General features: G+C 38.1%; 1 protein-coding gene across 1 annotated transcript; it reads left to right on the forward strand.

Moving 5' to 3' along the window:
- The first annotated feature begins 810 nt into the window (after positions 1-810).
- Positions 811-13,953, forward strand: LOC140234981 (uncharacterized). The gene is made up of 7 exons (XM_072315050.1): positions 811-909; positions 6,723-6,815; positions 7,395-7,536; positions 10,709-10,825; positions 12,155-12,389; positions 12,847-13,834; positions 13,891-13,953. The coding sequence occupies exons 1-7, from the start codon at positions 811-813 to the stop codon at positions 13,951-13,953; spliced, it is 1,737 nt and encodes a 578-aa protein (XP_072171151.1).
- Positions 13,954-13,975: the final 22 nt, after the last annotated feature.

Raw genomic sequence — 13,975 nt, forward strand, 5'->3', positions numbered from 1 at the left:
CGTATTCACTTCATTTTGTAGTGATGATACTATTTTGCTTACAGACAGACTTGTTGAATTACAAATAAAGGCGACGCGACAAGGACGCAAAGGCGAGAAGGATCCTAGTTAGGTTTTTACGCCTGTTTGCCCCGAAGAAGGCGCAGGCAATCTTTAACAAGGTTAGTCACCTTCTAACCAACTACTACTTAATTCATACGAGTTTTGAGAAGTCTCCTGCTCGTCTTCTAAAAATCCTAAACAAGACGATGAGATCAGTTTCGAGAAGTCACCCTCTCCCCTTCTCATCATGAACAAGGCGATTAAGTGAGTTCTGAGAAGTTGTCTTCTCGCCTTCTCATCTTGAACAAGGCGATATTTAGATGAGTTCTGAGAAGTCACCTTCTGCCTCCTTATCCTAAATGTAGGTGAGTTTAGAGAAGTCGTCTTCTCTCGTTCCCTAACAAGGCGATTAAGTGGGTTTAGAGAAATTACCTTCTTGCCTTCAGTCATCCTGAACTTGATAGGTGAGTTTTTAGAAGAGGGCCTTGTCGCCTTCTCATTCTGAACAAGGCGATTATAGGCCTAAATGAGTTTTGAGAAGTAGGTACCCTACGTTGTATTATTTGATTATCGCCTAATTACTTAATTGTCGTTTACATCATTACAATTACTAATGTTGACATTTATCATGAAATGCAGCAAGGTTTCTGCATACAAACAAACGTGTGCGGCTTATAGATTTATATTTCCATGAGCGTTCTCATCATTTAAATCCGATTCTCATAAAACTTCCACAGTTCTACTCACTTGATATTACAATTCTATCCAATGCAAGTCACCTTGAAGATCCAGGAGAAGTTTTTGAGACAAGTCGAATCGGGGGTGCCTCCCCATCCTCCCCCGAACTACACCATTGATAAAAGGCCGGTATGGGTTCAACAGCTGATCTTACGAGCATTCACTATACTCAAGAGCACATGAAACTGAGTAGGACAAAGGAGTTCACCGTGTAGTCTTCGATACCTTACCATTGACAGACAACCACACAACCTCTGTTTGTCTTCGGTAATTGATGATCTGTTGCCTACTCACATGTCCCACTCACTTTCTCGTGCCATTACTCACAGGGCCCTACATGCCACTAGCGCACTGGACGACCTTTTCTTCATTTGCTGTTCCCTGTATAAACGATCTCTTGCAGTCGAATAATGCCACTTTAATATCAAAGATGCATAGGCCTATGTCTACTCATCAAGGCAGAGATGAAAGCGCACCTATCCCCAATGGTTGGATAATTATGTCCTCATTGTATCATGAAAAGGGGAACAACAATCAATACGTAACATAATTATTTGATATCCCAAGCCATCAATCCTCCTCTTATTAAGTAGGACCTACATGCATTATTGTGAATTACACGTATATAGCCTACACGATTCCATGTTGATTATTGCGCAATCGACTCACTCCGAAGATCACCACCCCCCCCCCCCCCCGCCTTCGCCCGATAACAACGTTCGTCCCATACCCCATCTATCCAGTCCATTTTGTCTGGTTGCGTACTGGTTTGTAGTTTTCGAGCATAGCCCTAGTAATTCCAAGACTAGAGTTGGTGCTCCTTGATGATTCACTCTTCTCTGAGTCTGTCATCATCATCATCATAGCTAGAGAAGCCACAGCCGCATGTTGCTCTTGAAAAAAAAAAAAAAAAAATTATATTCTCACAAATCGGCGAAAGTATTCCAGGGTACGACATTGTGACCGATCCACCACAAACTGACAGAGCAGAGATCGATTGCAAACCGATCAACCGAAATGGATTTCTACTCTTTATAATATTGCTCTTAGTTGTGTTTTTAACGGGGGTAAATCGACAGGGTATTTTAAGATAGAAAAGGGGGTTCGACAAGGGGATCCACTGTCACCCTATCTGTTTATTTTATGTATAGAAGTGTTAGCGCATTCGATAAGAAAAGACAAGGAGATTTCAGGATTATGTTTTGGAGGGAATGAAGTTAGACAAGTGCTTTATGCGGATGATATTACATTTTTGGTACAAGATTTTGAGTCAATCAAGAGGATTGAATTTATTTTTGATTGTTTTCAACGGGTCTCTGGACTTAAACTTAATAAAGATAAGATAAAAGTGTTAGAATTGGGAAGCAGTAAAGATAGTGTTTATGATTTTTCTTTTGGACAAAAGGTGACGGAGTTAAAAATTTTAGGGGTATATTTCACTTTGGATCCAGAGGTGAAAGAAATATTGAATTATAAAGAAATACTTAGTAAAATAAAGAAATTATTGATATGGTGGAAGCAACGAGACTTGGCGTTAGTTGGTAAAATTCAGTTATTGAAGATTTTTATTTATTCTAAGTTAATATATGTGGGGTCTCTTACCCCTTTGCCAGAATGGGTATATAATGAATTGGAATTGGTTGTTTGGGAATTTATTTGGCAAGGGAAACAAAAAAAAAAAAAAACTGTGTTGGTATTAGATTATGAACACGGGGGAGTAAAATTTATGCATTTTCCATCATTGATAAACGCTCAAAGAGTAATGTGGGTTAAAAGGTTATTTTATGGTAAACAAGAAATGAAATGGAAACAATATTTTCTGTTTGTTACTAAACATATTGGAGGTAAATTTATATTTTGCTGCAATTATTTTATTTATCTTTTGAATTTGTCTATACCGGGATTTTACAGGGATCTGTTGAAAACATGGGTGAAAACAAGGGATTTCAGGGGTAATTATAATCAAATAAGGAAGGAAGTATTGTTTAATAATAAAATGATTCGTATTGAGGGAAAATGCAGTTTTGATGAAGATTTGTTTTTGAAAAATTGCTTTAGATTGGAACATATAATGGATAGGAATGGTAAATTATTTTCTGTTGAATATTTTTATAATAAAGGATTTAATTATCTAAATATTTTGAGTATTCAGAAGATATATGAAGCGCTTCCAATTGGTTGGAAAAGGAACACAGAGGTAGAGAAGGATACAAGTGTTGATGAAATGATTTTTATAAGAAATGGGAAGAAAATTCCTTTGGAAAAGATTACCTCTAAAGACATATATGTTGAATTAGTGAAGAAAGTAAGTGATGATTCTTTGGTGATAGAAAAAATGAGAAATTTATATCTTTGTGATTTTTCTAATAAAGATATAAAATGTATTTTTAGTAGGATAAGAAGTATCACTTTGAGTTCTGTTTTGAGGGATTTTCAATATAGATTATTGCATGGAATAGTGTACATAAATCATCAATTATTTCAGTTTAAGTTCGTAAATGATAATTCATGTTCTTTTTGTCATAAAGAGGAAGAGACGTATAAACATATATTTTATACATGTGAATTTGCTAGGAAAGTTTGGGGAAAATGTAGTATTTTTTTGAATATGTTGATTTGCAACAGTTGAGTTGGGAAGAGATCTTTTTTGGTATAGAGCTACCTGATAAAGGAAAAGCTCAGTTAGTTAACCATGTTATAATTTTGGTGAAGAAACTGCTTTTTTTAGGAAGGAAAAATAAGACACCCCCAACGGAATATTTCATTAAAAGGTCTATAGAGCAGGATATGTTAGAAGAAGAAAAGTTAGCAGTTATACGTAATACGTTGCCAATACATTTACAAAAGTGGGAAAACTGGAAAAAAAATTTGAAAATTTGTTTTGCGTTTATTTAATAGAGTAGGGTCTGCTGCACATCCACCAGGAAATGCCTTTTCCACGCACTCGTATTGTAATATCTGTTATAATGTAAGTCAGGACACACAGATTTCAGTTGCCTTTGAGGTTTTGTTGTGATGGGGGTTTTGGAAGGGGGAGGGGGGATGGGGGTGGGGTAGTAAGAGGGAGAATGGACGGGGGTATAGAGTGGTCGGGGGGGGGGTGAGAGGGAGGGGGTTGTTTTGTTTTGTTTTGTTTTTACAATAAACTTCAATCAATGGATATTGATATTTTAGGTTGGATTGAACGAAAGCTGAAAAGAAATTATTTTTTGGGTAAGTGATTTAGTTAATAGAATTTATAATGTAATGAAAGAATAAAATTGTTAAGAGAATGAGGGATTAGTAGTGTAAAACTAGAAAAGAAGAGACGTTTATATGGATTGTGTATATGGATTGTGAAAACATAAAATGTATCAGAGTGTATCAAAATATATTAAACTGATGTAAAGTTTTGGTATAAGTTTGGTATTTATTGATGTAAAGGATTATGAAATTGGTCCAGAGAATTTTGTATAAATTTGTTTGTATATTATGTTTCCCATTGATAAAGAATAAAATATTCTTTAAAATAAAAAAATCAACGGGAGCGCAGCAAAGAGATTTTTCTCCTCACACTCGTGCTCACACACTGGGGAAAATCTCTTTGGAGCGCCCGCATCGTGGCCGCCGGTGGAGCATCAGAGATCGTACAAGTTTAGTGTAGGCTAGGCTACGATCTTTTTGGAAGCGCCAAGCAGCATGAAGCTACATAAAAAGTACAAGTAGGCAGTCGGTACCGGTATCAATCAACATCCACGACTCGACTAGGACTTCACAGCGCCCATTTCAAGTTTTTATGAGCTGGAGAGTGGAGTTCCCTCGGTTGCTGCGCTGTTGAACAATGTGTTTTCTAGGGTGTCGTTACTGACGTTAGATAGGAAATCATAAAAATGCAGACAACGAAGCATCAGAAACAGCTACACTTTCTTCGGGTATGTGATTGGATTCGTCGGATTCTGACGACATTATCTCTCCACTAGAGTTTCATAGTCTTTGTAATTACATAATTGCCATATCATGTTCCATTATCGTGATTATAGACCGTAAGGATTTATATTCTGTTCTACGTTTGCGTTCAGTCCCATTCCTTACATTCTGTGTAGGACCTACGTGTGTGGGGCGAAAGTCTCCAACTTCCAAGACTAACCATGCTAACTCGCTGAACTTACCTGGTCAGAATTTACGCTCCTACTACAATTGTACCTCTCTAGCTCCATTAATCGGTAACAATGACAAGTGTCATTGGAACCAGCTCCCCACCATTTTGACAGCCACTTCTTCTCTAACTTAAACTGGTTCGTTAGGTTAGAGTTGAACGATAGGGGGTAGGCACCTCCTAGCTGGTTTGGGTGACACTGCGTCAAACCTAACGTTTAGATCTAACGTTAGCTGTTTGAGTATACTGTAACATTGTTACTGAATGTTAGTCCTAACACAGGTGCTTATAGACTATTAAACATTATTAATATTATAGTAGAGCTAGGGCAGATATGTAGCAAAAATTGGTCGAGATGCTCACATCCAGATCCGGCGGAGAGTATGAAATTTCGCACATACATGTAGGGCCTAGGCCCTAGTTAGGGTATTTTGGGGTGCTGATTTCAAATTGCCGGATCCAAGAGATCTGACCACAGGTTTGATTCTACATCTTTGAAGATCCCTATCTTCAGTTCTAATTCAATTGACCTGTGGCACCAAAATTTGGTACACAAGAGCGTTTTGACATGTTGACTTTGAGTTTGATGACAGATTAATTTGAAGTGCCTGACAAACATCGAATGGCCGCCATTTTGAATGCCAATATGGCTTGACGAAATGTTCAAAATCCCTATCTCAAATTCCATACTTGCCAACTCTACCGCATTTGGCGGTAGACTACCGCTTTTGAAAGATTTTATTAGCATTCAAGCTAGCGCTGCTCGCGTAGGCATCCTGGATTCTGCCGCTTTCTCAAATGAAAATGTTGGCAAGTATGAAATTCTCAGTGACGAGTGACACCGAAATTAGGTGCAGGCGGGTATTTCAACATGCTAAGTTTAAAAATGGAATAATGTGATGTGTCTAACAAATGCAATGCCCGCTATTTTGAATTCCAATATGGCTGCGAAGACAAACATCACGACTAACATCACGGGCATGCCAAAAAGTGCTGCAAAATAAAGCATAATGCACGTTTCACTGACGTCACAATGTAAATACAGCAGCGCGCACTCAATCAGTTACAAACGCGCGCTCAATCAGGTAGCCTAATTTACAAACCCGAAATAGAGATTTTCAACTCTCCAACATGGCAACTATGTAGGAAAATTCAAACTGGCTGCCGTGTAGCCTGTCAGACATATCAAGCAGGTCTATTATTGAAGTCATCATTATCACCATGTTTTTATGTATCAAATTTCAATGGCCCATGTTGTTCAGAACTTAAGATAGGGATCTTTAAATGTTTTGTGATGGCGGCCGATCCAGTGGTCAGATCCCTTGGATCTGGCAGTTTTTTAAATCAGCGGCCCAAAACACCGCTATGTCCAAAATTTCATGCTTTCCGCCGGATGTGAGCATCTTTTTCACATATCTGCCCCACTATTAGGGGTCGCTGGTGCAGTTAGAAGAGGAGCTATAAGTTGAACTTTACATACACAAGGAACCCTCTTGATCTTTTATACAATGTACATCATGTATACACTTGTAACCAAACAGGATCAAACAGTGCAGCATGACACACTAACAGTTGGATTCAGCACTGGATAAAGTATGAAAATACTGGTACCGGTACTCTTCCCAGCCCAGAGGTCAGTACTATACTTCATGGGGAAGAAGATCATCATGGTCAAAGTTTGATTTAAAGTTAAGAGTCGTGATGACAGTTTAAAAGTAGACACAATGAAAAATATAAGAAAGAAAGATTGTAATGCCAGAGAGATGATTCAAATTATTGATTAATTTTTCTTTTATTCACTGGCTAGGTGAGTGAAAACTGTCAGCTGCTGACTGAATTGCACATTATTCGAGATGAAGGGCATCCGGATGAAACTTGGTTCGGAGACAGACACCTGCAGGTGAGCTGTTGCATTACAATATTAATAAGTAGAAAAAAATGGGTTAGTGTGCAGCCTAGACAGAAAGATCCGTCTGTCCGGAGGAGTCTTTTACTTTCATGACGTTATCGCTCTCCTCCGTAGACAAAAGGAGGGGATCTGTGAAGCCAGACGCAGTCTCCGCGGAACATTTCCCCGACGACCAGATACAGACCGATCTTTCGGTCAATGTGCAGCCATGCATAAAGCACATTTTTGAATGAATTCTGGAACCGAAACATTGCAGTCCATAATGAGAGGAGCTATGAAATTTCAATATAACAACTAACATCAATGCATGTCAATACTACATCTAATTGGTTCCACTGGTGAATTGCATCCTTAGACTTAAAATAAGATAAAATATAAAAGATAAAATAAGATGAAATATGGCATTCTTGAAACCTATGATGCATTAAAGTGAAATATCTGATTTTTACTCAATCTAACTACTAAACAAAAAATATTCCTATTTTATCTATACATTTTTCATTTATTTTCCGTTCTTCATCCTGCTGATTTTTAGCAGCACAGTACTGTGTTCAATTGATATTCTTGTAGGAAATTGTCATCCTTCTGAGAGACCCAATCAAAGTGAAAATTGTGTCCTACTACGAACAACTCAAGAAACCTAGGAGAGACAAGACAGAAAAGGTTGATCCAAAGAAACAGAAGGAGAAAGAAGACTCCACCATTCTAACAGGTGAGTAGGAGGAATGGAATATTATTAATAGATGGAGCAACAACAAGAAATACCCTAGACTATTTTTATTTGCTTGTATACCGGTACCTCCTGTCAAAATAAAATACAAGTACGGTGTACTGTAGTTCTCGCTATTTGGAGCATGGCAACTTGAAGTGATTTCAAAATACACCTGAGAATTTGTTACAGGGTAGCATCAATATGGAAGGTAGAGAAGTAAGCATTTTTATTCTTTATTCTTTTTTATTTCATTCATTAATGTTTTAAAAGACACCACAGAACAAATTGAAGTAGGTTACACAGTGACAGAACATATCAATATCACATACACTGTATAGAATTTGCATTGGAGTTTAGATAGCTTTCAATGTAAAAGGTTGTCTTTGTAAGATTGCAATTTGCATGTCATTTGACAGATATGAATGAGGAAAATGCACAGGTACTAATTAACCACTCATGGAAATCATGCTTCTTTAGATAGAAAAATATTGATGTTGGTTAACTTCCTGGAGTCTTTGATGCCTTTGTGTCAGATGCCTCAAAATAGTAATTAGGTGATCCGAGTATCCTCTCGGATCACCTTCTGTATCTGTACGGATTCTTTGTTGGTGGTTCTTCTTCTTCTTCTTCTTTCTTTATTTCTGGACAAAAGTTGTGTATCGATTAGCTCAAAAAGTGTTCTTCCTATCAATTTCAAACTTATACCATATATGTATCATGTCCCAAAGACGACGGGTCAAATAAAATCATAGTGATCAGTCGACCGTGACGTCACTATGACGTCATTATATGAAAACACATTCTCAATCATATCTCATCAATGGAATGGAATTTTTCTATGAAATTTACGTCACATATATTTGAAGTTATGCGCATTCTACTCATATACTCAAAATTCATATTTTCTCTTAAAACGCGCGCGTACGCGCGCGTTGAAATATTTGTATGCTCAAATCGAGCTCAAATTTTTTTTGCACACATTTCAGACCATTTGGAGCATTTTTTGAAAAATTGAAAAAATTGGACGGACGCGTACGCGCGCGCACATATACGCATGCATAGCTCATATGCAACAGAAATTTACCGGTTTTTTACGTTTATCGGATGCCTGAAATGTCAAGGAATATTTCTACCAAGTTTCAAGTCAATCCGACTCAATATGACGTCATACGGGCCCGTCAAAGTTGAAATTCCGCGCGCGCGTCAATGGCGATATACAGTGCAACAATGCCAAAAAACTGCCAATTTTAAATCCGATTTTACTCGTCAGAATGGACGGTGACCCCCCATTTTCTTTTTATATTCTGAAAGCTGATGAGTTGTACATGTCATTTCATGGGTTGGCGATGCTGAAAAAATGAATAAAAGATATCAAATTTCTTAATAAAATAAAAAAAGTAAATTTTCAAAATGACGTCATCAAGTTTCAAGTTCACTCGAGCGTATCGCACTAATCCTTTGCCAATTTTCACCCAGATTTCAGTATGATGTAGCTTATTAAATACTCTTTCATTGATGTGATAACAACATTTTGATTGGATGTCGGCATCACCTCGTAAAAATGGATTGAAAATAACCTTGTCAAATTTGACCAGTTTACGTGTTATCTCTATGGGAGTGAAGTTTTTCTGGAAATGAAAACTGACATGACTATCTTTATCGAGCATTAGCTCACTTATGCTTCGGTGAATTTCTCCCAGATTTTAGTATGATATAGCTGAGACTTTGGGCTATCGCGTAAGTGCCCTTCTTTTTTTTTTATACGGAGTCGGCATCACGTCCAAAAACTTGGTTGAAATTAAAGCTTATCTTCGATGTATTGAAATATGTCTTTGTTTCTTCAACTTTCTTTGCAATAACTCAAGAAAAACATACCCTATCACCACCATATTTTGCACATGTTTAGTTCATGTCACGTACATGATTTCACAAAATAACAATTACTTGATCGGACACCATCTTGGGTATGTAAATTAGGGTCAAAGGTCATAAATGTTTTATCCTGTATCTTGGTGAATACATGTCTTATCTTTACCATATTTCGCACACGTAAAGACCATGTTACAAGGATCATTTCACAAAATAACCACTTTTTGCTCAGATGCCATCTTGTCTGTGCAAAGTGGGGTCAAAGGTCATATGTTCTTCTTCCTGTATCTTCGTTATGACGTGTTATCTCTATGGGAGGGAATTTTTCTAGATGTGAAAATTGACATGATTGTCTTTATCGACGACTAGCTCACTTACCCTTTGGTGGATTTCTTCCAAATTTTAGTATGTTGTAGCCAATTTAATACTCTTTAAGATTTGTTTGTTAATCGGATGATGTCTTCACCTCGTGGAAATGGATATAATGTAACCTTGTCAAATTTAACCAGTTTACGTGTTATCTCTATGGGAGGGAATTTTTCTGGAAATGAAAATTGACATGGCGGTCTTTATCGAGCACTAGCTCACTTACTCTTCTGTGAATTTCTCCCAGATTTTAATATGTTGTAGCTGAGACTTTGGGCTATCGTCAATATTTTCTCCAGTTTTTCATACGACGCCGAGATCACGTCAAAAAACTTGGTTGAAATCAAACTTATCTTCGATGTATTGAGATATATTTCTTTCTCTCTGCAACTTTCTTTGCAATAACTCAAGAAAAACAGCCCCTATCATCCCCATATTTTGCACATGTTTAGCTCATGTCACGTACATTATTTCATAAAATAACAACTACTTGATCAGACACCATCTTGGGTATGTAAATTAGGGTCAAAGGTCATAATTGTTTCATCCTTGGTGAATACATGTCCTATCTTTCCCATATTTTGCACACGCAAAGACCATGTTACAAGAATCATTTCACAAAATAACCACTTTTTGCTCAGATGCCATCTTCGGTGTCAAAAGTGGGGTCAAAGTCAAATATACTTCATTCTGTATCTTCGTTAGTGTATACGGAATTCGGTACCAAAGATGGCAGGTTTGACTCCCTTTTCTAAATGAGAATTCAAACATAACACGACCAATGTCCCTAATCTCAGATGAAAACTGTATGGTCATTCCTTTTGGGATCAGGACTCAGATCATTGATTTCGAAAAAGATCGGATCACCTAATTTGTCAGTCTTGACAAATTCCGAGTCTAGTTTGTTTTGTTCTTCTTTTTTTCTGTTCATATACAGGGCAATCAGTAAAGGTTGGTTACTACTTTACCAACTCCAACATACACTATCGATCATGTGTGCTGCCAAGTGAGATTGGATCACCAGTCTGGAGGGAGGACGGGTCAAGATATGGAGGTAGCCCAGCAAATCCACTGAAGTTAAAATGTCCCCCTGTTATTCCACTGAAGAGGCACTACATCACCATCCAACTATGTACCTAGTTCAGTTGAAGCAGACAAGCCATGCTACTCATTATCATGCCATATTTTGATATCTATAATTTATTGCAAGTACAAATTATGCATTTGTCATAATGATAATTGTAATAACCCCTTTTCCGCATTTGTTTTATTGAAACTTTCATATTTTGCCAAAATGAGACCAATGATCCACTAGATTTAACAGATTTAACCTTGAGGCTGCCTAGCAGAAGAAGATGTGTATAAGAAAGGTCAAAAAGAGCAGTTTAAACCATATTTGGTGGTATGCAGAAAAGGCAATTCTGTGCTGTTTTGTTTGGTGTTTTTTTTTTTTTGCTTTGTTACGGGTTTTGTAGATTTGTTTTATTTTTGTGGATGGCTGCATCTCTTTTGTCATACAGTGAAAGCAACTACATACAGTACCCATTACCAGTTATGGTGTAAATATATACAAAGCACTTGCTCAAAATGTTGTTGCATTTTATTTTTTTTTTTTTTTTAAGGAGGTGTGGGTTGTTTTTCATGGTTGACTTGTAAGTTACATAGTTAGAAATACACATTTTCATAGCTGGTTGCCTGAAGTAAAAATTTGAATGACTTATGAGAGGAGCAAAGTCATTACAATTCCCAAGATAGTAGCTGTCATTTAAAGCAAATTGATTCTCACTCCAAAGATACCAAACAATTTTAAAAGACTTGAAAGTTTCCCCGTCTGAAACTTTAGAGAAGGGAATATTTGTCTTACACCCAAATACACCGTACAAGATATATGACCAACAAGGCACAAAGAGATTCAAAGCATGTGTTATTTCTACAGCACAATCTATAAGTGTTATATAATCATCTAACTCGACTACTCAGTGGCATCATCAATTAGAGTTAACGTTGTAGGTAGTATATTGCACATGTAGTCTGTAAATGATGTTCACTGCAGAACTGAACTAGAATTTGAGAACAATTTATTTGAGAACTTTGTTTACACGTGCTTTTAAAAGAAGTTGCATACTCTCATCATTTTATTCTTAATTCCCTGGCTTGAACTTGTGTCCATTTAAAGCGAATGTGAATTTCTGTGAATTTCTGTGAATTTCTTGTAACTTACTAGTTGTTCTCTGTTGGTTGTCCACAGGCAATGGCTATTGGTCAATCTCTTGCCCGGGCAAAGCATGTGACATGTTGCCACATATATGCTACAATTTTACTTCTCAACTTTTACATTTACATCTCAACATTGAGCACTTTTCACATCTGCATTTTCCTTCAGGTGGTGGTTTTAGCTATGCCCGTCTCTTCCCAAGGAAGCTTGTTGTTTTCGTGTGCAATCATCAAACTGGGAGTGCCAGAGCGGTGACCAGCCAGCTACGAAAGTCGATGGGCAACACTCCCCAATCCAAGAGCCTGGGAATCAGCAGTTACTCTGCCCAAAAGAATGCTGAAGAGCATGATGTATTCCAGTGTACAGATTCTGCGGCCCGAAAGCACTCCAAATTGAAGAGAATGTGAGCATATTGTGCCCAAGACAACATTTGTGTGTTATTATTATAGTTTATTCCAGGAAACTTAATGTTTTTGAAGATGAAACATTTTGTAAAGATGCTATATTTTATCATTTTGTAGATTGAAAATTTGTGTTTAACACTAGGTGCCATTGGAGGATGCCTTTTGTGTTGTTTAGTTTGACGTGAAAAAAAGGAAATGTATCAATTACTCACATGTGTCCTTGCACACATTTTATACAATGTCAAATGCCAAATTCATGTAACATAATCTAAGTATTGGAAGATTTTGCAAAAGAGTTTCTTCAGCTCTGAGATATGTGTTATGTAATATTTCTGTCTTTGTTCAGCCTGTTATTCTTGGTTCTCAAGACATTTCTTTTTGTGGACATTTAGAGCACGTTCAGAAATGAAGTTCATATTGATTCCTTGATTTGCATTCTGTATACACTTCCTATAGTGTCGGTGGGATGAAGAATGCAGGGACTAGTAATACAGCAAATCAGAGAGCTCTACTTGAAGGAGAAGAGTTTTTTCATGGTCCTCTGCAGCTTAAAGGCACACATCCACACCCACAGCTTCAAGGGTCCCAAGCAGAGTCAGAGCCATCCACTGTACAAATGAAGTCAGCTGTCAGTGTTGGAAGCAGCTCTGATGGATGTAGTACACTACCCAAAGACACTGGGAAAGTTCAGTCAACTGATGACTCGTGGGATGATCTGGATGTCAGAGTGTGCAAGAGGGCTAATGTTCGTAGGCAGTGCAATACCACAAGCACAAGGGAATTGGAGCAATCAACCCAACAAAGGGATCTCACCCTTAAAGACGATACAGAATCTGTCAAATCAACGGAAAGTAGCAAAGTGGGCGATAATCGTCAAAGATCAGAAACACCCAAAAGATATAGGCGAACTTCTGATGACAAAATAAACTCAAATGGAAGAGACTGCACTCCTTCAGACGAGGTTCAAGTTACCCTTACCCAGACATTAGGGCACACAGTGTGGGAAAAGAAGGAGCCTGATGGTAGTGCTGACAATAAGATGTTGCCTCCTAGTGCTTTGGAAGATATGACAAACACTCGAAGCGCAGTGATAGGAGTTTGTCGTGCCAGTCCTCGTTTGAAACAGAGGGGAAGAGTGAAAAGTAAGCTTTCTCTGAAGAAGCAGGCAAAATGTGGCCAACAGTCCGCAGAATCTGTGAAGCGCAATCAAATTCTTGGGGAATCAGAAGACTCTGGAGTGGAGCAGACATCTCGTTGCGTGTACAAGAGTGCTGCAGAATCAGCCGGAAGGGAAGCAGTGCCGGCTGCAGACATAGGAACGGATGCTGGACTCCCTCCAGAAGCCCTCAAGGGAGTTGCTAACTGTTCAGTCAGGCTCAGCGATTGTCAAGGTATGCAGTCAAAGTGTGATGGCAGTGGCCCTAAAGAGTCTGCTGCACCAGAGGTTGGTACAAGGGCCAGCAGTAAACAAACTCAAGGAGCCTGTGATGACCTCTCAAGGAAAAGGGATTCTTTGTTGCCGAGAGGGACGCCTGCAGCCATTTCCAGCTCTTCTTCAGATGACGACCTGGTGGCAGTCAGCTTC

Source organism: Diadema setosum, chromosome 1, assembly GCF_964275005.1.
Source record: "Diadema setosum chromosome 1, eeDiaSeto1, whole genome shotgun sequence".
NCBI lineage: Eukaryota > Metazoa > Echinodermata > Echinoidea > Diadematoida > Diadematidae > Diadema > Diadema setosum.

What these genes read in the sequence shown, in the direction of transcription:
- LOC140234981 (XM_072315050.1), top strand. Translation starts at nt 811, where the DNA reads ATGCAAGTCACCTTGAAGATCCAGGAGAAGTTTTTGAGACAAGTCGAA. An exon ending in GGACGGGTCAAGATATGGAG is followed by an intron (nt 10,826 to 12,154) that starts GTAGCCCAGCAA and finishes ATTTTCCTTCAG; the next exon opens with GTGGTGGTTTTAGCTATGCC. An exon ending in CACTCCAAATTGAAGAGAAT is followed by an intron (nt 12,390 to 12,846) that starts GTGAGCATATTG and finishes CACTTCCTATAG; the next exon opens with TGTCGGTGGGATGAAGAATG.